We start from the raw sequence: 25438 nt of genomic DNA, 5'->3' as shown, positions 1-25438 counted from the left end.
ATATATAACGAATATAATATTCGTTATTTAAATAATAATGAATCGGAAGAACATTGTGGAGATGCAGCAAGATGTGTAACAGAGATATTGGTCAGTGTTTCAGTGAATGTATCAAATCACAAGGCTGTTTAGAGCCATCCTAGAGGATGCAGGACACATCCTTTAAAGCCTTCTCAGCTACATGCAGCCTCACAATTATCAGAAGGCATGAATCCGATGTTCTCTAGAAACAAGGACTGAATTTATTATTGCAAACAATTTATAGTTTCCTTTTGAGTAATGAAGCAAATGTGTGCTTAAATTTAAATGGGACCTGTCCAGTAACTCTTTTCAGGAGACCTATATATTTCATCAAATAGGTTTAATATATGTATTATTCTTAAAAATCAAATGAAAGAAAATATATTTCAATCCCAGTGTTACCCACAAGGTTCATGTAATTCTAAGTTCAGTCAAGGAAGGAAACTGTCATTCATGGGCTCTTTGAAGAAACAAACTGCTTTTACACATGTAATAGGAACCAACTAAAACAAGCGCGACGGTTACTAATGTTCTCACCATTGGATGATATATTAGTTTGAAAGAAAAACTTAGATGTTCACAGAATAAGAAAATAAATAGCAACCTAATATAGTTCAGTCTACAGCATACAGGGATGAATTCTCATAGTAACAGTTATAGACATGGAATGAAATTCAATAAATATGAAGTAGGGTGAAATTAATTAAAAATAATTATCTTAAAATAGCCAAATATAGGAAATAATAAGCTCGTTCAAGAAAAGCTCAACCAAGGATCTCGCTTGGACAGAAGAGGTCAGTGATGTCAAGATGGTTTATGGTACTGAAATGTAATGAAATAAACAGGTGTGCAAAAGAAGTAGAAATTATATTGGCCAAGACTCTAGGGGTGCCTCACTGGAAACAGTCTTAGTCATTCTTTGTTTGAGGGAAGGTAACCGCAGAATTGTGCCTGGCACCCCCCCCCCCCCAGGAGCAATTCTCATCCCCATGATTCTCACTTCTTTCTTACTGTTCTTCATTCTGCGCCATCCTTTGAAGCCTTTTTCTAGAGCCTTCCACTGCACTTGGGATGTCTGTTTGGACTGCTTCTAGTCTGCTTTGTCTCCATTGAAACCCAGCTTTCCCCAGGGTTGCTACTAGCCCTTACGTTGCCCTGAGCCGGAGGTTTCTGCCTGCCCCGGGCTCCCCACAGCCTCTCTTAGAATGCTCTGTGACCATCACTCAGTGTCTGCTTCCCCTGTGAAGTCCTGTGCCCCACCTGCAATCATTCCCTTTCCTGCTGTCACCAGCAGCCTTGGCCATTTCCTCACTTTTCTCAATGACTTTGCTATTTAGCCTTTGGGCTTGTGCCATTGTCTTTGGCCAACATCCATGCCAGTGTTCCCTCTAGCATCTTGATCTGCTGGACTATTTCCCCTACGCCTGTGACCTCCATTTCCCCCTAAGCTACCCACTCAAACTGATGTGCCTTAAATGCTCTTATCAGTTGGGAGGCACTTATCTCAGAGTGTGAACTTTGCTGGTCCCCTCTTTGGTCATGACGGGTTATTCCTTTCCATAATTTCTAATCTGACCCAGTCCAGAGACATTTTTGCTCCTGGTACAGCATTCACTATCTTGGTACCTCAGTCTCTTCTTTTTGGGAGACTTTGCCCTTCAACTCTGGATCTTCTTTGTCACTGTGCACTGCAAGTATTATGTTTTTAATGATATTTTGAAATGATATTCAAATTAAATATAGCAGAATCCTTATAGTTCCAGGCTTGCCAGCTATACACATTCTCAGTTCTTGCCCTCTAAATGCTAAGGCTGGCTGACTTATATAACGCCACTAAAAGTCTGCACCGAATCTAGTATGGGTCTTCATTCCTCTCACATATGGCCTCATCATTGCTGGGAAATAAGGATTCTTTGCCTTTACTCATTGCTCTCACGAGCCTAATTTAGTCTTCCTAATTCAACAGACTTATTGTTTATTTTTTGTGTGTGAACGTTTGCCTGCACGTGTGCATATGTACCCTGAGTGTGCCTGGTTCCCAAGGTGACCAGATCACCTGGACTAGGGCTAGGGCTGGCTGTGAGTATCAGCACCAAGTGCTCTGAACTGCTAAGGCACTGTCCTGCCCAATCTTGACCATATTTCTGTGTAGCTTTAGTCTAGCTGTCTCCCCTTTAAAATGGTCTTCATCAGGAAGGGACTATATTTTCAATGTCATAATTACCAAGGGAACTCTTGTACACATTTAGACAATGGAAATGTTGACTAAATATTATTATCCTGTGCTCTTTCATGCCAAGCATCAACTATTAGAGACTGAACAGGCTGTGCTTTTTGGGAGGTAGTGGTAGAGTACTACTTCGAACACTGGTGCCCTGCAAGTGTTCCCATTTATACAATATACACCAAATAGGATTTTGAGCTACAGAATAAGGATTCTGGCTCATGGAAATTCACTTAAACAGTGAAATCAGCAAGAGTCTGACCTAATGGAGCAGCGGGATCCATGTGCTAAGAATGTGATGATGAGTGAGAGCCAGTATTTCCATGAAAAAACTAGGGGAAAGACTATATCAAAATGTTATTTCTCAGTTAAAAGTTCATACTTCAGGAAGTTCCTTGATTAGACTTCCCACCTCAGGGAGGGGTTGTTTTAGAGGAGATCCAACACTAACACCATTAATGTAAAGCTGTCTCCACAGGGTGTTTATAAGAGGCTATGTGTCTATGTGGGACCACCGTCTATGTCCAGATGACCGCCAGTCTATGTGGGTCCACCATGTATGTCCAGATGACTGCCAGTCTATGTGGGGCAACTATCTATGGCCAGATGCCTGCTAGTCTACCTGGGGCAACTATCTATGTCCAGAAGACTGCCAGTCTATGTGGGGCCACCATCTATGTCCAGATACCCGCTAGTCTACTTGAGGCCACCTATGTCCTGATGACCACCAGTCTATGTGGGGTCACCATCTATGTCCAGATGACCACCAGTCTATGTGGGGCCACCATCTATGTCCAGATGCCTGTCTTTCTACCTGGGGCCATCATCTCTGCCCAGATGCCCACTAATCTACCTGGTGCCACCATCTATGACCAGATGACTGCTAGTCTACCTGGGGCTACCATCTATGTCCAGATGCCTATCAGTCTACCTGGGGCCACCATCTATGTCCAGATACTCACTAATCTACCTAGGGTCACTATCTATGACCAGATGCCTGCTAGTTTGTCTAGGGCCACCATCTATGTCTAGAGACCCACCAGTCTTCGTGGGGCCACCATCTCTGCTGCATTCACTCCTGGTCCTGTTGGGTGACTGTGTATGTGTGATTTTATAAAAACACAAGAGTCCCATTTCTGCCTCCAGTGCTTCTGCCCCATCTCCCCTCTTACGTTATTCTGAAGGTCCCTTTGGTTCTATGCCTTCTATTTTTATTGTTACTATGTCACTCTTTGACTATTCTTTGAAGACAACAAAAATTGCTTAAGCAGAAATAGAAGCCAGTGCACATTAAATCTTCAAAGTCAAAGGTAAAATGATTCACCTTGTAAACACTGAGAAGTAAAGGTTATTTGGATTGCACTAAATCAAATTCACAGATATTTTTCCTTAAAGAAAATTTGTGTCATGTTAAAAGATTCTCTCTCTCTCTCTCTCTCTCTCTCTCTCTCTCTCTCTGTGTGTGTGTGTGTGTGTGTGTGTGTGTGTGTGTGTGTGTATGTGTGAAGTTCTTCCCAAAATCATTATGGCAACCACTAGGATGTAGATTATTGAAAGGTAATGCTATTACCTCTCTCAGATTTGAGTCTGAAATTTCCAAGAAATTTTCAGGCACTCAAATTAGTGAGGGAATGAAGTTTTTTGAGTTTAAAGTGCATTTGTGGCCAGGCAGTGGTAATACATGCCTTAAATTCCAGCACTCGGGAGACAGAAGCAGGCGGATCTCTGTGAGTTTGAGGCCAGCCTGGCCTACGAGAGCTAGTTACAGGACAGGTTCCAAAGCTATGGAGAAACCCTGATTTGAAAAAACAAAAACAAACAGCAACACAAAAAGGATATTTGTGTGTATTTAAGCGTCTTTTCACTGTCACCTGACAATTACAGGTCCGGCTATTTGCAACACACACTTGCCCTTATGTTGCTTTGCTTTCCTTCATTCCCCTTGCCTTTCATGGCCTCTTTTGCTTTTGAACCTACCAGGTAAAGCGTATGTGAAACAGGATCTGGAAACCGTTTTCATTCTCTCATCAAAGAGTGATGGAGTGAGATCTTGAACTTTAACTAGCAGAAGTTAAAGGATGGAAAAATGTTCAGTTTTTTAAGCTGAGCCGCCCAAGCTACACATTGGAGTTTGAATTTCGGTCCAACATAAACAGGACAGGAAGGGAGTAGCACAGAAGGCTGCAAGCCTTCATCAGAGCCTGCGATCTGATGGGGGTGTTAACATGGCAAGCGCACACACCTTGAAAGGGCAGTTTAACTGTACCCAGGGCAACTCACACAGCAAGTGTCTGCTGGAGACTGGACCTGCCCCCTATTCGTTTCAGACGGCCCGTTTTCTCGACAGTGTTAAAGCAAGGTCTCAGTCAAATGGGGGCACTAGAGAAAAGGAGGAGGGGATCTAAGCAACTGGATGATTTTCTTCCTACTGCGATTCTCTTCTGTGGAATATGTGTTTACTTTTACCCTGTGACCCCTGTTGTGTTATGTACATGTTAATACAGATGTGTCATATGCGTGGACCTGTATGTAGAAACCAGATGAATAGGTGATTGCTCTCCAAATTTATTTTTGAGACAGGGTCTTACAGGGAACCCAAAGCTCAGCTATGCTTTCTGGCCAATGAGCATCAGGGATCCACCTGCCTCCATGCCCCCCCTCCATTGCTATGGTTACAGGAGAGTATTGACATGTCAGACACTTTGCATGGAGATCTGAACTCAGGTATGCATAGTAGGCAGCTCTATTTATTTTTCAACATATGGTCTCATGTGGTCAGATCTAGCCCAAGCTAGCCTTGAACTCCCTATGTAGCTGCAGGTGATCTTGAGCTTTTGATCCTCCTGCCTCTCCCCACTAAGTGCTGTGATTGCAGGCATAGACCTTTCTGCCCAATTTTTTTTGGTTTTGTTTTGGTTTTTTGTGACAGGGTTTCTCTGTGTAGTTTTGGAGTCTGTCCTAGCACTCTCTCTGTAGATCTGGCTGGTCTCGAACTTACAGAGATCGTTTTTGTAGTGCTGGGATTAAAGGCATGTGCCACCATCGCCTGACTCTATTTGCCCAGTTTTATGCTGGTGCTGTGGATGGAATTCAGGTTTAGTGCATGGCAGCCAAGTATTCCATTAAGTGAGGGGCAGCTGTAGGTCTTCAGGTGGGCCTTCGGCTGAGTTCTTCATGTGCATTTATTATCACCAGGTGGAGAGACAAACAACATCAACTGGAATTGTCTTATAAAGGAGGACAACCCTGGAACTGGTGGGCTTTGAAGAAAGAGGTCCTGGAAGTATTCAGGGGAAAATTCAGCAGAGCACATGAGGTTGCTCTACAGGCGGGAGGTCTTTCTCTTCTTTGTGACTTTACTCTTGCTTCGTTCATTCAAAAATACATATGGACATCTACTACAGGAGACCCAATACAGACAGCGAAGGTCCCTATTCCCAGAGGGATAGTAATCTACAAAGCCAATAACAAGTAAGTCACCATCAGAGATAATTATGTACCGGGTACAGGTTGAAGGGGAGAGTGGATGGATGGCGGCTTTAGATTAGATGGCTGGGGAAGGGAAACATCCAGTTGAGATTTGGTAAACCAGAAGAGGCCAGCTTTTATAACAGTCCAAGCATAGAAGATTCCAGGCAGAGGAACAACTTGTGCTTCAACGTGTGCCTAGGAGTGTGGGGGACCCATAAAGAGCTTCCAAACCTAGAAAGCTGATAGAGAACGACACTGGCCTCTCTGCCCCTCTGCCTCTCACACACACCATCTCCAATTCCTGTATATGCAGCAAAGGGACAATTTACTATTTTGAGAAATTGCTGACTGTTGCTTAAACATAGCTTTGGTTACTCAGCCTTAAAGTCCTGGCTACCTTCCTGTTGCAGCTGTTACTGGGACAAACATCGCGACCAGACACAACTTTGGAGAGCAAGTTTACAGGTCAGGGTTGGAACTCAAGCAGGAGCATGGAGCAGAAATGATAGAAAAAGCTGATTTCTGGTTCCCTCTGGCTCATGCTTAGCTAGCTTTCTTCTAGACCCAGGACTACCTGCTCAGCGGATGGTATCAGCCTCCTGCGTCAATGAGAAATCAAGATAATCCTTTACAGACATATTGATAGGCCAACGTGATCCAGGCAGTTCCTTTCTCCGATGAATCTAGGCTATGTCAATTTGACTGTTAGAGCCAATGAGGACACTTGCTGTGTAAGAGTTTTTGGGATATGTCCCTCCCTTGAGACAAGATTTTCAGAGACAATCGGGTGTCTAAGGGTGTGTGTAGGTAGAAAGACAGAAGCAAACACAGTAAATAAAACTACACAGAGAGACTGACTCAACCTGAATTCATTTTACTTCAACTATAGGAAACACCAATCCTGCTTTTTTTTTTTCTTCAGAGACTAGAGGAAGAGCAAACAGGAAGAATAGGAGCAAAGAGAGCTGTTGAGTTAACATGGAAAAAATCTTTTCAACCATTTCATTATTTAAAGGGCATGGACTTTTATGGCCATGTGTGTATTTTTGGCACTCCACTGGAAAGTAAGAATTTTATCTGTTGACCCACTTGCTTCTGGGTGTAAGAGTCACCCTTCACTAACTCTCCCTCATTTTGCAGGCTGTGCACGTGTAGATAGTACCTCCTGTCCACAAGGCAGAAGAGGAAGACAGAAAAGGAGAGGAATGGAAGCTGAAATCGTGATTTCTGCATCATTCAGTTGAATCCACGAGTTAAGCACAAGGACACACAAGACCACACTTTTCTAGATGCTCTGTCAATCACTTGCAGAGTTTGCTAGTTAAAAAGTCCCCTCCAAAATTTCTTCCTAGGAATTCCAGGCAGAGCCATGACTTTGAAGGACGATTTTATGAAATGTAGAGAATCCACAATTTTCTCTGTGAGCTATACATCTCTTTCGAATCTCCAGGCATTCTGTTGTTATTGTTGTGGAGAAAAGATCCAATGATTGGCTTATTTGGTGCAAAGAGGGAATAAAACCAACTGCCAGTAAGTTGAGTTTATGGTCTTTTCTTCCTGTTTTCCTCTGAAAAGGTGCAATTTAAGCAAATTATGTCATCACCTTTGAAACTTGTTCTTAAGCTCCTGAACCTTTTAATAACCTCAGCAGTATTTATTTTTGTGTAGACAAGGCCTCCGTCATGCACACAAGCACAGTGATGCAGCCGAAAGCTGAGGGGCTGCTGAAATGCCAGAGATAAGGAGGGCTGTAAATGCCGCTAACAGCGCCTCGTGTTTACTCTCCTGTGATTTATGCTGAATTTATGATGGCTATTAGGAGAGAACCACTTCAGCGGATCAAGAGCACAGTCAAGACCTCCTCATTAAACACATCTGCCCTTCCCCAGAGAAGTGGTCCCTGTTTCAGTAAAAGCACTGGAAATACATAATTAAAATGCAACCATGAAGCAAGTCAGTAGGAGCAATTAATTTTATGGCTGTGCTGTAAGAATGTAAATCTCTTTTATGGATGCCCTTCTTCTGTGTTTAACCTCACTTTATCTTCTCTATGAGAACATAGGTCTCTCACAGTTCTATACATAAACCTGATCAGTAGCTCTATACCACCTAAAACGTGGGCGCCAATACGACACAAAATGACAGACTTGGGAGCAATGGGTGGATATCCGAAGTCACCTTATAAGATTGACCAGAAGTTTCTTCCTATAAAACCACCTCCCCGTTTGTTCAAGTGTTCTTAGAGTTAATTTGCATTGGGCTGAGGTCCGTGAAATCCCTTGGCGAACAATGAAGTGATGTGTAAGAGTAAGGTGTCATTCCTTTCTAGATAGAATCTAGATAGATAGATTCACGTTTCTAATCGATTCTAATATGGCTAACACACGAGCCGGTTGAAGAAGATAAACATGCCCCTACTAAGGAAGCAAAGAACTCCTAAGACAGCAGACACTAAAGGGAATCCAGAGCCTTTCCGAGATGAGCGATTTCATTCTCATGGAGTTGTGAACGAGGAGAGAATGAATGTGTTTCCACTGACCTATGTCAGGGAACAATTAAGAACTGTTCTGCTGTGATAGAGAACCCTTTGAGTTCTATTTCTCTCTCCCAACACTGTTATGGCCCCATTCATGACAATGCTTCGCTGCATGGTGCCAATGGAAACAGTTCATGCAAGATTTATCACCCTGAGAAAACAATAGCAATCAAACAGTGGAAACATGTAGTTGCAGGGACTGCGTTGTCATGGGCAGCCCTCCATGTGACAAGCCTGTCTCTGGTTTACCCTCCTGGCCAGGACAACCACTGCGTTGCCCCTCTTCCCCGTTTCCTCCTGCTGTTCTCATCAGCACTTCTGACTGAGTCCTCCAGTTAGAAAGTTTGCTTCATAGACACTCCAAGGAGTTCCCTTCTCCGTTCTGTCTGGAGAGCAGTTGTACCCTACCACAAACCGGAAGTCAGTATCCCTACAGATGCTTTCGTAGCCATGACCAGTTACTGCTTCTAGCAGAGAGTCTTAACCATGCTCCGTATTTACCTCTTCTACTTTGTATTTTTGAGGAACCACACTTGCCAGCCAGCTCACCTCAGTCGAGGACAGCTTGCCTGCAGACGGGGTGGTGTGCCACACAGTCCAGTCTAGGAGAACGCTTTTTTTTCTAACCAGAGAGGAAATTGCACAGGAATATGGAAAGTATTATAAAACCATGCATAAATACTCACAGTTTGGGTTTGGCAAGCAGAGGTGGTGGTTCCTTAGTGGGCGAAAGCAGGGCAGTTGGTGTCGGAGGAGATTTATTGCCGTAAGCTTTGCCATTAATCAGTCCGTTGACTCCGTGGCCGGGATGAACTCCATTGGTTTCCCTCTCTGCCGAGTTGAATTGCATTTGAAGGGCTGCCATGTTAAGTCCTAAGTCGGGGCTGTTCACCTGCTGGATTTCAGAGGGCTTCTGCGGTGACAGCTCGTAGGAACCTGTCTCCAAGATTGGAGGGGGAGGTGGGAAGTGGTGGTCGTGATCACTGTTGGGTTCTCCCATTGAGTCATAGCTACAGTTCTCAGAGTTGGCTAAAGCAGGGGACAAAAGAGGAAGAAAGAAGTCAGATGCTACCTGTTCAACAAATGATTTCCTACTCACAGACCCGGTGGATACCCTTGCATGTCATTAGGGAGAAAGAGCCACCCTGCTGTCATAGGATGCGGGAGCATTGTTGACCTGGTGGCCTTGTTCTGAGGGGCGACTATTGTCTCATTCCCTGGCTGAACTCACCTATAGAAAAACTAACTGCTGATTCATTAACAAATTGCCTTAAGAGTGTAAGATAAGGCATCATTAAACATGATATGGCAAACAATATTGATCCAAATGCTTTATCTTCTGATCCCCAGCCCAGGAATCCCATTGGACATCAGACCCATCCTCACTGATAGTCCTTAAGTTCAGAAGGGTTTCTGAACTTCCTTGCTGAAGCTGGGGAAGAGAAGTTCTGAGGCCGAGCGAAATTCCAGAAATTCTCCTGAGTACATAGAAAATTTCCGTGCCAGTTAGGAAATTATGTTGTCTCAACGACAGCATGGTAGAAAACAGCTTTGAAAATGTCTCTCAATAGCCTGGAAGTATCTTGAGGTCATACCCTTTCTGAATCGCTCAGCCTGCTAAGAGCCTGGCAGATCTTTTCGAATGCACCAACCAATGATTATTGAGGTACATAGAAAACCAAGAAATTTATCGATCATGTTTGGCATACAGTCTTGAAAAATATTGCATTACCAGGTTTTCTTGCTCAAACCGAGTCTCATTTTTGCGGTTACTGTTTGGAGTCGGCTGTGGTTGTTTGATGGGACACTCTTCAAGCTGATTGAAAACTGACAAGTCATGATGCTGCCTGCTATGGGACTCCCGAGACAGCACTGTGGTTCCCAACTGGTGTTCACTGTGTTTGTGCATGTCAAATATGTCCCAGTAAGGCGAGCCTTCCTTTCCCTACTTATCTTAATGAGCATAAAAAAGCCTTGACATTCCCCAAGCTTGTTCTGGTTGTGCCTCTGCTGCCACCTAGCCCCCAAGTTCTTGCTCTTCTAGAAACCAGGGCCATGGGATAGCCGGATAGCCATCCACTTACTGATGCCCTGCTGTGTGTTTCATTATGCCTCTCGGCTTGGTCAAAATGATCAGTTTAAACTTTCTGTACGATGGGCTTGAAAGATGAGAAAGCTACTACAAGCCGAGGTAAAGTTCATCAGCAGAAAACTCACCTAGACATACAAGTAAAAGTAAAGATCTGCTTCTGCTTATGGTTTTCCCTAGAGATTTGTTGTTGAGTTTCGATGTCTGTGTATTTTTGAACACTGCGTTAAGCAGTACAATATTTTATCTTTCATGTCAGAGCTCCTTACTCACATGGATATATACTGAGGGGAAATTTGATTTCTAGCATCTTTACAGTTTCTCTCGGTTTCACTGGCTTGTATTCCTTTCTCAGAAGTTCCCATCGTGATTTACAGAGTGACACATTTGGGCAGGTTTCTGCAGGTCCTCCACACTTCTGAGGACTGTGACTGCTCCCCTGACTTAAAGGTGGCGTACTGAGGTGAGGAAGCCTAGCTTAGCATGGAGATTATCAGTTCCATTGCTTCTGAAACCACAGTAGCACGATTTTTTTTTAAAAAAAAAAATGGCCCCAAGAGTGAGTGTTAGTTACTGTACTCGTCATCCCCACCTCCACAGCTCCGTGCCTCCAAGATGAGACATTCTATTGTTAGGAGGACCTTGGAGGGGTCACGAACATTCCTCAGAGCTGAGCTCTGCCCCTGGGACAGTTGCTGCCAGTCTTGGGGAACTACTTGCACAAAGACGGAGTAGGAGGAACCAGGTGCTTTTGATGCCCACATACCTGAGGTAACGAGAAGCTGCGCAGTGCTGGTCACTGATCCGTAGTCATTTCTGGCTGAGCAGGTAAAGATGCCCGCATCTTCAGGGAAGCTCTCGGCAATGACCAGGGTGCAGATCTCCTCTGGAAGCAAAATGAGCAAGACAATCTGTCAGAGGGAAACTGTCAGAGAAGTCATGAGAAGCGAGCCCCAACCTCCTCCTGTTTTCCCAACTCTTCAGGCTTGAATGGGTCTTTCTTCAATGTAATCATCACCAATGAACAGGAGCCAGTGTGTCTCAAAACATATCTGTCAAACACTCGGGGGAAGAATTAGCTACGGTCAAAGTGTTACCTCACAAGAATTCTTTTTGTTTACTAAAATAGTTACACACGCACATACACACAAGCAGCCACACACACATACACACAAGCAGCCACACACACATACACACAAGCAGCAAGTGCAAAGATAAACAAGCTAAAAGAAAAGTGTAATCTCCTTTTCACAGTCTGACTATTTCTCTAGCTAACGTTCCTTAATATGTCTCCAGAAGTAAACACAAAGAATTTATTGTATTTAACTCTACAGAATAATTATGACAGCTTTAAAAACATAAATAGTACCAAAATATTTTTGAGGTAGTATTTCAGGGTTCAATGAAGGTAGGCAAGGCCGTTGCAAGCGGGAAGACTTAGCAGAAAGCTCCAGTTTGCTAAATGCAAATAGTTACTTAAATGTAGGGTGGAAATAGGAAAAATTAAAAATTTTAGGCAATTTAAAAAAATAGAAGCAAAAGAAAAGAAACAAAAGAAAAGAAAACGTATTTCAGCACTTATATTTGTTTCAGATGTCTGGAAGAATAAAGCTGCAGGTTGGCCATGTAATTCCTTTTAAATATTTCCAGATCCTAGATATTCTATAATTATTCTATAACCACAGGGACAAGATCCTTTTTGTTCTTTTCTCCATATTTTTTAGTAGCTTTATAAGTTTTCTAACTCAGTCTATAAAGACAAATCTGAACAAGATTTCCTGAATTATCTTTCCTTTTTCTTTTTAAAGAGCCCTCTTTATATATTTAAATATTGTGGATTTATATTTTGGGCACATATGTAATCTCAGTGTTTGGGAGGTATAACAGAAGGATCAGGAGTTCAAGGCCAAGCTTGAGCTGTGCAAACCTAGTAGGGGTCAGATGAGACCTGGCCTCAAACCCAAAATCAATCAATCAAACAAAAGACTCTCCAAATCTTTCCACCACTTTGGTAAACAAACAAACAAAAAAAATGCTTTGACTAGATAATACAAATACATGATAAAATTTTATAGAAATACATGGCATAAAACTTAAAAGATACAAATGGGTGTTTAACTCTTAAATAATTATGTTAAAATTAATTAACCTCTTAAATAATTATGTTAAATTTTTTATGAGCGTTTAACTTAGATTTAAGACAGAGACTGAAACATGCACATTTCCGCTTACATCTGTACATTTTTATTCCTTACAGAGGCATATAGACACAATAATAAAGGTCTAACTATGGTGATTTACACAGATCTTTCCCACTATGTGTGAGAAGTACAGTAACCTCACGAGAACTCAACGATAGTTATTTCAAGTAAAGGGTAGCTTGAGTTTTTCATAATGCATCATTGGAGTTTCCTGATCTACAAATAATGAAAAATACTAGCTACTGAGGATCACGACCTGAGTTGTTTTTTGCAAAGATGTGAAAACATGTTTAGGAATAAGGTAGCATGATCACACAGAATCGTGCTGCAGCAAGAGGGTCCGAGGGTGGCAACCTTGGCCTTCATCTGACTCCGGAGGGTAGAAGCGAATTGAGAAGTCCTTCCAGGTCTCATCAGTGAGTAACACGAGTTACACGTTTTTACACTTTATGATCAAAATCGTCCTTTAAAAGATACACTTGAAATACCAGTGCGAATGTGGGTTGAAGGGGACAACACTCTACACAATTTTCTCTAGTTCTTAATGTTTGCCTAAGCCTGCTGAGTTCAGTGTTAGCAGGAGGGGAAAATAAAGCCTGCTGAGTTCAGTGTTTGCAGGGTGTTTGATTCCAGTTGCTGTGGCACTGACAACAGCAAAAGGCAAAACATACTGAAAAGTTAAACTTAGGTTGCATACTAATTCCACAACAAATTTCAACAATGTGTGTCATTAGAAACAACAAACAAACAAACAAACAAACCAAAAAAGGCTTAAGTTAATAGCACACTGCATGAAGCAGGCAACTGTGCGGGGCAGATGTAAATTCAGGCAGACCCACCTTCCCGTCTTTCCAGTGGAAAAGGCCCCCATCTCATGATATACACATGAGGGTAGCACAATTAGTAAAAACACAGAGACAAAAACTGGGGTTCAATCTGAAGGTCAGAAAAGCAAAACAGCATGTCACTAGCTCTTACCTCTACCTCAGTCTGAAATAGCGATCCTGCCTCCAGGAATCTCAGAAGGAGACTGTGTGTGAGAGCTGTCTCCTCCCATTCGATATTTCTTTCTAGGACTGGGATTAAAGGCATGAACCACTGGGATTAAAGGCATGCAATGCCTGGTTTCTACGGCAACTAGTGTGGCTACTGGGATTAAAGGCATATGTCACCACTGCCTCATCTGTAAGGCTGACCAGTGTGACTTTTTTACTCTCTGATCTTCAGTCAAGTTTTATTTATTAAAATGCAAATGAAACGCCTCTATGCCTGGGGACAAGGCTAACACGGTAGATGAAGAGTGTGATACTATGATGTGGAACTTACATTTAAGCTACTTTGGCATTTTTAAAATTGGGGGCTCTACTCACAGAGGAGACGAAAATCTACAAGTTAGAAAAACGATTGGTCACTCTGGTTTCGTGTGCTTCGTTTGTCTCTTAATGGATGCCCAGGATCCTTCATCATTATTTAAATTTGTGCAAGTTCAAAACTAGAGTGCCCGAGCTCCTCGGCAAGACTGGCGATATCTCTGAGGGTTTATTTATGATATTGGTTTCAGAGGACCATTTCCTTTGAAAGGATCTTGACTCTTTCATGGTGCTTGCAGGAGCCGTCTGTGATAAGAATCCCCTGCAGCCATGGGCAAATGTGCTGCTGATGCCTCAGCCCTTTCCGCTCACCTAGAGTCTGGCGAAACAGTTCTGGGATGGAACCGAGGGACTGCTTAAAAATATGCTTGCCAGATGATTTTTGTATTGAGATATGTTCTAAAAAAGGGAATATCAAACATTTATGACAATGAACAGAAGGCAAAAGACTTTGTGTTTGACCTGGTCACATGGGTGTATGCAAACTATGTACACATACAAATATTACATGCACATACATATTCACACAGACACAAACACACACACGTATGAACAAGACTACACACACACACACACAGTGGTAACAAATTCACAGAAAACACTAAACAGGCTCACTACTATATTTTAACTCACCTACTTTTTGTCTGAAATTTTATTGTATTTATTGGGAATGTCTCTGTGTGTGTGTGTGTGACTGTGTGTGCATATATGTGTGTGCACACCCACACCACAGCTCATGTGTGGCTGTCAGAGGACAACTTTCTAGAGTCGATTCCTTCTTTTACCCTGTGGAGTCTGGGAACCAAATGCAGTTGTCAGTCCTGACAGCATGAACCTCTCTACCAACCAAGTCATCTCATTGGCCACACCCCTCATTCTTTTTTCCTTTTGTATTTTTGAGATGGGGTTTTCTATGTAGCTCAAGCCATGGACCTGCTTCCTCAGTTTTGCTAGTTCTGGAATTATACGTATGTACTACTATACCTGGCTCTGCTTATTTTTAAACATGGTAGTTGCAGAGGAAGGCTGGGAGTGCAGCTCCATGGCAGAACACTTTTACTCAGCATGAACAAGGGTCTGGGTTCGATCCCCAGCACTGAAAAATGAAAGAAAGTCACCATCCACTTTGACGACTCATTTCGAACCATGGTTGGAGAAGTGGTTGAAAAGCAATGCCTCCTGAGGTTGACAAGATGGCTCAGAGGGTAAAGGCGCCTGGTGGAAAGCCCGACAACTTGTGTTCAATTCTTTAACCCACAGGAAGGAAAGAGAAAACCAACTTTTCAAGTGTGCTTTGAAGTTCACAGCTGCAGTCTCACCGCCCTCCCCCCAAAAATTGTAAAATGTGAAAATAAATAAACACTGCTTCATAACCGTGATCCCCATTCCCATGCTACTTAATATCCAAATAGTCCTGAATGTTTGAGATATTAAGGGGAGAGCCTGAGACTTGGGTTTCCGACACATCTAAAGGAGACAATCATTTGATTAAAAAGGTCAGTGGATAGAAAGAAGACAACAGAGCGGCAGAGGCTGTGAGGTTGCCTTGTGGGTTTTATAACATTGGGCAGTCTTTGTGTTCCAGGGGAAACAGACAGAAGTGTGGCACCAATTCAAGCTGGGGTCTCCGCATCAGCGCGACTCGCCATGCTGGAAGTGAGAAACTACTGGAAAGGTTCAAGGCCTGGGGTTTTGTTTTGTTTTCTTATTTCTGTTTGGTCTTTTTTTAAATTGAGTGTATGCGGTCATGAGCATAAGCAGATAGGGTAAAGAAAACCTAGGACATTTGTATTCTAAGAGGTTTTGGATAACTAGTCCAGAACTCTCATTCCTTCAGGTTTGATCTCTAGAATATGGCTAGTTAGTATTGCAGTTCAAATTCTCAGGGTAGGCTACCGGCCAGGCACCAGGTGCACTGCCTGGTTCTAAAGCACAAAGCCTCTATAGTTGTCTCTTTACATTGTTTTTTCCCCCCACATTAATGATATAGAGAGCCTGGTGCAAAGGAAGACAATGAAAGATTTAAATCTGGAAACAAAGTTTCTTGATGCTTAAAATTAAAATTAGCTTTCTCAATATTCTAATAAACTCATGGTTCTCAAATGCACAAGGAGAGAGCCGAATGTCCCCTAATCAGAGCCGTTGGATCAGTCATGAGTATATAATAATTTGAATATACTGGCATTAGGAGAAATGAGCAGTTACCCTTTGGAAGTTGTGGAAAACATTTTCAAGCAGTGGCTACCTCAGAGATATGGGCTCCCAGCAGCTCTCTCTCTCTCTCCCTCTCTCTCTCTCTCTCTCTCTCTCTCTCTCTCTGTGTGTGTGTGCGCGCACGTGCGTGCGTGTATGTGTGCACGCACACACACAAAGATAAGGTCACCCATGTGTGTGCACAGAGGCTAGAAGAGGACTCCAGGTATCCAGCTCTATCCCCGTCCTCCTCCTTGTTCCACTGAGACCGAGTGTCTCACTGAAACTAGAGCAGTTGGGCACAGTAATCTGAAGCATGGCTTCTGCTCTGCCAAGCACAGAGCTCGGGTGATAGGTGTGTGCACAACCACATCCAGCTACTTATGTGGGTCCTTCGAACTCCAACTCAGGTCCTCATGTTTGTGAAGCAAGTGCTCACCCCCTGAGCCACCTCCCAGCATCCTGACGACTCCTAACAAAGATGATGCTTCTTCGACATCCTTTCTCAGACTCTGCGCTTTTCTAAGTTTACCTCCTTAAGGAAACACGAAGTTCTATGCACAACTGCCTCTTCCTAGCTGAGTAGCTAAGGAGGAAGAAAACCACATGACTTCCTGGTCCTTGTGTGATTTAAATATGAAATCGAGACCGGGAATGTGACAGTCGAAGTCCTGCTTCTGCCAGGCTGGTCTTGGGCTTTTAATGTCTCACCTCCCTAAGCAGCATTTTTCGAGTCTGCCTTCCTTTTGCCCTCAAGGTCTAGCCTAGAATCTTCTTCCCTCCATTAAAAATTAGACTTCGTTGGAGTTTTCCCAACTGAGACTTTAGGAGGGCAAGTTTCCAGTGCGGACCTGTTATCAGCTAAAGTGGGATCATTTATCGAGTATTGCTTTATTACTTTCTTTTGTTTTGTTCATGGCTCATGTTTCCAGCACTTAGCACATGGCAGCCTCCTCGGAATTGATTTTTAATAAATGCATAGGTACATGTAGGTAGAAGGAAGAATATTTGCTCCATAAAACAAACAAACAGATTGATTTTCTTACAAGTTTCCTCTAAAATTCCAATATGATCAAACAGGACTTATTTTATATGAATTTTCAGAAATATTGTGTATAAAATAAGATACAGACCTGCATATGGTTACGACCAACTAGATATCTAGAAAAGTTATGACTTAGAGAACAAAACCTGAACAACATCGGGATGTCATTTTGTGACACCACAATGATTTTAACATTTGGCCAACTCCTTGTACCCAAGGTTGCTTTCTTGGCTTTCCTTTGAAAGAGTCTCCCAACGGGGACAAGCTCATGGCTTGCTTGATTTGGATATCATTAAATATGAAGCAAGCCTCACGAAAACAAGATGCCCCCGGGTTGTAATATGGAATTTTTATCTGATTGCAACTCACTCCTACAGCATCTGTAAAAGATATTCTGGTAAGAACTGAAGTCAAAAAATGTCAGTCATGTCAAATGAAGGGATTAGAGGCTCGCTGGTCTGTACCAAAAAACCGTCTCCAATATAAATGGAGAAGTCCATGGTTATTAATAACTTTAATTGTGATCCTTTTAAACCCTATTTCCCCATATTTGACTTCCTGAGGTTGTGATTTGAAGGCATCTAATAAATTACTAAGTCAGAAATTATTTTTACTGGCAATAAATACTTTTTAAAATTACCTAAAAATTGCTCAACTGCAGCAGAAGGCAGCCCTGAATATCACTCAAGTTCTTGGATGTATTTAACACTTGGTGAAACACAGACAAAAAAACCCAAAATTTACAGAAACTCATACAATGAAGAGGCAGCAAAGGTGAAGCCATTTGATCTCCTGGTGGTTCCCAGGCACTGTTTTGTACATATCTCTATTTATAGCCTTTTAAATTTTTATCCGGAGTCATTAACAGCTTTTACTTTTCAAACTACATGGTTTGGCAAGCACAACTAATTAAATAAAAAAAAAAACCCTAGCTAAACTCAATGAAGAAAAAAATCCAGTGTGGTTAAAAGCAGTGCGGGTATCAATGCATTCTTAGGATCTTTAAAGACAGTCAGTTCTACACATAGAGAAAGGGACATTTAAAATGTGCGGCATAAGGATTGCTAATGAAATGGACCCCTGTGTATTTCTCAAATGGAGGAAATTAAACAAAGCACACTAGAAATGACTTGTAGATTCTTCCCAACTTGATCTTCCTTCTCTCGAGATAATATTTCCTTTGATGGTCTATATATGAATCCTTTAAAAAAGGGGTCTCAAGTATATAGCTATGTCATTTAAAGAACTGGACAGTAAGTCCAACCTTGTCACTGTTAAAACAAAACAAAACCCTCAGCTACTATCTTAGGCTATAAACTAACATCATCTTTTCTGAATGTTTCAAAACAAACAGATTGATTTTCTTACGAGTTTTCTTTAAAATTCCAATATGATCAATCAGCTGCAGAGGTACAAGATCCAGGCAGCATTCTGAATCTTGGAGAATGTGATGTTCATCCGGTGGGTAAGCACGGACAAGGACTGGGCGCCTAACAATTACTTTTGATGGACTCGGCACCAGCAAATTTCATGTTTCTCCTATTCAACATGGCCAAATATCAGATCTCAGGACTAGGACAAAATGCACAACTTCTTTGGGGGTACACGAGTCTCTTCTGTTGCTCCAGGTGTCGGTCTATGGATGAGAGATCCGAACAACAAAACAGGAAAAGTAGCTCCACCATCCAGCCATCCTGTTATCAAGGCAAAGGACGGGAAGGAGCCAGGGAGTGGATCTCATGGTGCAGACAGCCGCAGTGGGTTTTTCTCCCAACGCACACCCTGCAATCGGCGACTGGGGACTTGCCCTCCTTCCTGGTGCACAGCTGGTACACTCGTGGTGGTTCTCTTTGATCACCGCTTCCTGTTCTGCACATCTGCATTTTGCTCTTTCTGGTTCAGCTCTCTGGTTGTGGTGGAGAACACCATCCTTGAGAGACTGTGGAAGAGCACTTCTGAGACCTTGCAAATCTGGAAGCATTTTTACTAGATCTTCACACAGACCTGGAGCTCTGGGGATAATTCCCAGTTTGAGGCAATTTTGCGCTTGTAGCTTTTGCTCCATGGTCTCATTGTGTCTAATGTGGCTGCTGAGAAGGCCTGAGCCTCTCCGAGGTCCCTGGGAATGTGTTCATCCAGTGGTCTATTATCCTGGATCTTCTGAACTCCCCAGAGATATGCGCAGCTCTGAATTTATTCCACATATTGCACACTTGGTGTGCATTTTCAGTCTAGAAGTGAATGGCTTTAATCTTAGAGAATCTGTGTATGCATGTAATGTGTGTGTGTTTGTGTGTGTGTTGGTGCTTTTGCATGTGTTGGTGCATATTGAGGTCAGGGGTGGACATTAGACATCTTCCGCCTCAGCTGTTCTCCACTTACCTTTTGAGACAGGGTCTTTCACTGAATCTACAGGCCTCTGATTGGCTAGATGGGCTGGCCAACGAACCCTGGGCATTCACCTAGCTCCTCTACTGCCCAGCCTTGGGGTTACAGACAGGCACTGTCAAGTGTGGCTGCTATGTGGGTGCTGAACTAGGCCAGAATTCAGGCTTGTGCAAAAAGTGCTTTACTGCCTGAGCATCAGGGGAAGGTACTGAGTCCCTTATTTGATAATGCCTTTCTCCTCCTGGAATCTCAATTCTATAGTGTCTCTTTCAGCTTCTCTGCCTTCTCTACCTTTCTACCCTGCTGTTAGATTTCTTCTTCCTGGGCTCCTTGGGTCATTCCCTCAACTTTTGTTTAAGATTTTTTTCTCTCTTTCTCCCTTCTTCCCTTCCTGACTTTCTCCCTCCTTTCCTTCCTCCTTGAGCTGACTAGAAATTTTATTTTTCCCTGTTGTTTAATTTAGGTGATATCTTCAGAGAAAAATATTCCAAACCATTGTCTACTTTTTTCCTCTTGAGGTCTTTAAAATATCCACAGAAGGGTCCCTTTGTCTCTGCCAAGAAAGGCAAAGCCCACAAGCGAATATTTGAGAAAACAACTAAAAGGAGAGGTTGAGGTCTGCCCTCCTTCCCCTTCCTTCCCTCCTCCTTCCCTTTCTCCATCCCCCTTTTTTCTTCTCCTGCATATATCAGTCAGAGGGCAATGCCCAGTCTTTGTTCAATAGTTCTTTATCTCGATTTTTAAACATAAAGTTTTTCATTCAACCCAAAGCACATCCACTCAACTAGGCTATCTGGTCAATGAGACTTAAGGATTCATCTCTTTGCCTTCCTAACATCAGGGTAACAGGTGTCCTATGATGGCTATATTTTTATGTGGTTCTAGGGATCCAAACTCAGGACCTCAGGCTTGTGTAACACGGAGGCACTTTATTGATGAACAAGCCACTTCCTCAACCCCTTCCTTCCTTCCCTCCCTTCCTCCTTTCCTGAAGCCGCAGGGCGACTGGTAATGAAAAGTCCCCAGACTATCTTGATACAAAATATACAGCTTTAATAAACAGAAGTAAGACTTACAACAGCTTACATCAGAATCCAAAACGATCCGTCCGGACACAGGAGCCAGGAGAAAAAAGGGGCTAGCGGCTAGCGGAGAGCGCTTGCTAGGTTTATAGGCAGTCTTTAGCCTGAGGGCGGCATGCCCCCAAAACAGAATGTGATTGGCTGAACTCCCCTATCACTTTCCTTCCTTCCCCTTTTCCTTCCTTCCTTCCTTCCTTCCTTCCTTCCTTCCTTCCTTCCTTCCTTCCTTCCTTCCTACCCTCCTTCCCTCCCTCCCTCCCTCCCTCCCTCCTTTCTTTCTTTCTTTCTTTCTTTCTTTCTTTCTTTCTTTCTTTCTTTCTTTCTTTCTTTCTTCTTTCATTCTTAAGCATGTACTTTAGACTGGCCTAGAACTTGTAATCTCACTGCTCAGCTTTTTTTTTTTTTTAATCTTTTTTCAGTGCACACTCAGAAGTACCTTCACACTTCCCCTTTCCTCTCAAAGATTAAAGCAAACTGTCCTGGGCTATGAGACTTTACGTATATTAGCATATTCTTACAGTTATTTAAGCCCACCGATAAGCCTGAGAGCTCCACGAGTTAGGTAGTTCCCATAGAACATTATAACTTACATCAGCACAAGTTAAGTACTGTTGGCAAAACACACATGCATTAAAGGAAAAATTATCCCCTTGTTCTTCAATAACCACAATTGCATTTTAATGGGTGTGGGCATTCACTGGAGGATGTATAACCCCTTTGTATTAGACTGGCTATAGAAAATCTGATTTCCATACAGGAGTCAGTGATTTTTGTCACATACCTATCAGAAAGGATGGTGGCCCAGAGTTAAAACTATGAATAATTTTAGCTAGTCGTTGCGTTATTTTTTTGCCAGACATCACGTATTTCAAGCCTGTGACACATCTCTGACAGTGTGAAGAGGCACCCTGGGTGCCCTGTCACAGCATGAACGATGCACAGGTTGCAGGCTAGTTTTGTCCACACAGGTAGGTACTTTTTCTCACCTAAAACTTAATCTTCCGCGTGCACACCCACTGGTCTGAGAACAAGCATCTACGTAGTTGCTCCTTCCTGACTCAGCCTTCAGGACATCCAGCTAGTGGAGTCTCCCTGACATTCGGAAGCACAAGTCAGCCTATGGACAAAGATCCAGGACAGGTCACATTGCTAAGTAGAGAGTCACACTGACAAGAGGGATGAGAAGTCTTAACTTTCTAAAAAGGGGGTTGGAGAGGTATCTCCGTGGTTAAGAGCCTATGCTTCTCTTACAGAGGCCTGGGGTTCAATCCCTAACATCCACATCAGGCAGCTCACAACTACACCTTCAGGGCAACCTATGGTCTCTTCTGGACTCCTGTGGTGCCCACACACATGTGCATATACACGTACATGGATACATTCACATAAATCTTTTAAAAGAAAGTAGGAGACACCGTGTGTGTGTGTGTGTATGTGTGTGTGTGTGTGCACCTTCTGTTCTTTCTCTCTCTCTCTCTCTCTGTGTGTGTGTGTTTTCCAACTCACTTTTTTGTGGTTTTGGTTTCAAATGTCTAATTAGACCATTAGACAATGCAATAGAAGCCATCCAACACAGTTTGTGGCTATTTCCAGACAGCTGAGTAACAGCCCAAGAATTAACATCTGTGAATGAATCTTCGTGCTCTTACACCAGATTAGTCTTTGAAGGATTCAGTCAGGGTAGAGTTAGAATGTCAAAAAAAGGAGGCCAGGCAGGTAGTATGACAAACCAATGTTGTTCCTAAGTAAGCTGACTCGCTATTAATTCACAAAACAGTCTGAAAAGATTTGTGATGAAGCCGACTCCTGTCTAGACAGAGAGGGGAGTGCAAAACACATTAGACCAGCGCAGCGCAGTCCTGACGAGGAAAGCCTGCTCCAGATGCACAAAGGCATGGGGGAAGGACCCAGCTAGTCCCTTCTTTATCTAAACATCTAATCCTAATGGACCCATATCTAGATCCTAGGGAATTTCCACTTTATTTTTAAAGACTTGAAGCATCTTACCCATCAGTAATAAGGAGGCTGAACAGGAAAAATAGATAAGAAGAGCGGGGGAGCTGGTGGGGAATGAGAAAGGGAGGGGAAGGAAGGATGTGGACAGAGAGAGACAGACGAGAGACCAGGAGGAGAGCAACTATGACAGAGGAAGAGACGAGAGAGCAATAAAAATCTGTTTAGATATTGTCCCAAATTTCAAAGGCTATTTATGTTTCAGCACTTGGAAACCATCACCGACCGAGTCCTATAAAATTTATCTCTTGTCTCGGATGTGCTGTAGTTATGTGTGCTTCTCTGTTTCAACCTAACAGCGGCTAAAACTCAGATCCAGACCCCACATCCATTTTATGTAGATGAATATACCAGTGGCAGCTTAGATCTAGGAATCAGTCAGGTCGTGTAAGAGAAGTAAGTTATCTGAATATACACACACATGCCCCCTCCCACGCACGTTCTCTCTCTCTCTCTCTCTCTCTCTCTCTCTCTCTCTCTCTGGAGATTTCAAGGTCAGCACCAGGGAAACGTTTGGAAATTAGGAAATAAATCACACCTACTTTTGTTAGGCGCACTAAACTTTGATTTGTCGTTTGGGTTTATAGTCCATCCAACTCGCACAAGCAGTCGCAGGAAGTCACTCCTGTGTTCACTTTTTAATTTATGTTAAAAACTATGACCACAGATTTTATTTAATACTGTCTGTCAAGTGTGGGCTTCCCAAAGTGGAGTGTATTAACCTCCCCTTGGGAAAATGAAAGGAGCTACTCTAGTCGGTGTGGTAAGATTGTGAGGAGAGTTCGTCTTCCTTCTAATAGCTCCTGCCTACATTATTTTCTTATAGTGACAGATTTTCTTGAAAGATTTCTCTGCCAAGGTACACTTCCTTTTACCAGATGCTGTTATTATGATGGTGATGGGGGGTTCTGGTCTCTTAAAATACTTTCAGACATAATTAAAGGGAAGAGAAAAATAAGGGAATTCAGCAAACATGGTAAGGAAAATCTTGTATACACTGCTCGGGTGAATTGCAGAAGAGGAGTGCCTTCCGTGCCTTCAGCTTTCAGCCATGGCGTCTCTGTGCTCACTCAGAAGACATTTAAGTGAATCCAACAGGTCTGGAACATCCAGAACAAATTTTATTAAGTAGCTCATGATCAAACGTATGTTTCCTAAAAGCAAAATGAGCCATAACTGGGACAAAGACTGTAAACAGTAGGAGTGGGGAGAGAATGGAGGCGGGGTGGGGGCTGTTGCCATTACCTTCCTCAGCTAATACTGCTGAGAATATATTGGGAATGTTTTCTTTTCCTTTTTGATGTGTGTGTGTGTGTGTGTGTGTGTATCTATGAGTTTGTTAGTGTGGGTGTGTGCACCTGTGTGTGCATGTTGTAGAAAACAGAATTTGGCATTGGGTGTCTTTCCTTGATTGCTCTTCATACTATCTATTTATTTATATCTTTTCAAAGATTTATTTATCTTAATTTTATATGTCTTAGTATTTTGCTTGCTTGTACGTGCACCATGTGTGTAAAATGACTGTGGGGACCAGAAGAGGGCATTGTAACCCCTGGAGTTGAAGTTATAAATGATTATGAGCCACCATGTGGTTGCTAGGAGCCAAACCAGGATCATGGAGCCCTCTACCTTCTTGAACTAGGATCTCTCACTGAATATAAATCTCATGGATTTGGCTAGGCTAGTTGGTCAATGAAGTTCAGAAACCCATGTTTTTTTATTTCCTGCTCTGCCCATCATTGGAGTTACTGTTACCACGTCCAGCTTTTTCTTTTTGTACGGATTTACAGGATTAGATCTCAGGGCCTCACATTTAACACAACAGGCGCTTCCCCTCCCCGCCTTAGTCAGAATGTTTTCAAAACTCAAAGACACATGTGCTCAAAACTAAACCATGCAATCGCAACAAATAATTTGAAAATTAACATGGTAGCTAACTTATGTTTCTCCGACCTTGGTTATAGGAGATATCTGATAAATCATCATAAACCTCAGTAGATGAAGACAACAAAGAAAACTGTATATATTGTCCCAAGTACAAAGTACAATATCAAAATAAACTCAAACACATTCCAATTTTTTTAATTTTGGCCTAAGATGTTTCCGCTGAAAGAGATAACTTGCATATATTATACATAGTGACCAAATGAAATATTCAATTTGCCCTTTATAAAACTATGCCTACTCATCCATCATCTGTCTACCTGCTACTATTTGAAACAGTAAAGACAAAAGATGCACCCTTACCACCTATGTGATTCCCATATGCGCTCATACAAAGGATTTATCCACAGACGTTCCATACATTGGGAACCTAGCATTTTCATGTGTATACAAAGACCTATCACAAACAAAGCATAAAGCGGTCTGTTTCCACAGCCTGGAAAGTGACTGTGGTGTTTGATGTGGTGACTCGTACAACGAATGCTCTAGTTGTAACTCAGAAGCCAACAGATCAATACAGTCATTCCCGAAGGACATTAAGAAGCATCCTTTTAACTCTGAGCCCTCATAAGAGAGCACTGCTTTTAATGACCTGATACTCAGATGTGACAGGCTCAGGGGCAGAGCCCAGTACCATGACCTGCCAGAGCCAACAGGGACCTTCGAATTCCCAGGCAAAGGTCAGGGCAGGGCCATGGTTCCCAAGACACATTTGGCAGGATCTGCTTGCTGCTGTAGCAGAAGCATAAACAGGAGAAAGAGGAAGATGTCATGTTTTTTTAACCTTTGTGAAGAAATAGTGGGACCATGTCTTTTCTGATGGGAAAAATACAAAAGAAAACAATCTTCAGGTGGGGGGGG

General features: G+C 42.6%; 1 protein-coding gene across 5 annotated transcripts in view; it reads right to left on the bottom strand.

Moving 5' to 3' along the window:
- Positions 1-25438, bottom strand: part of Palld (palladin, cytoskeletal associated protein) — a 374662-nt gene that overhangs the window by 163793 nt on the left and 185431 nt on the right. For all 5 annotated transcript variants that reach the window (XM_087900784.1, XM_087900785.1, XM_087900787.1 and 2 more), the window contains 2 exons: positions 11108-11227; positions 8939-9281 (listed from right to left, as the gene is read on the bottom strand). In XM_087900784.1, the coding sequence (XP_087756910.1) occupies positions 8939-9281; positions 11108-11227 (463 nt within the window). The remainder of the gene's footprint in view (positions 1-8938; positions 9282-11107; positions 11228-25438) is intronic.

The sequence above is a fragment of the Myodes glareolus genome, chromosome 23, assembly GCF_982192425.1.
Source record: "Myodes glareolus chromosome 23, mMyoGla1.1, whole genome shotgun sequence".
Lineage (NCBI taxonomy): Eukaryota > Metazoa > Chordata > Mammalia > Rodentia > Cricetidae > Myodes > Myodes glareolus.
The sequence above is the reverse complement of the archived record's forward strand: the minus strand, read 5'-3'. Positions and strand labels throughout refer to the sequence as shown.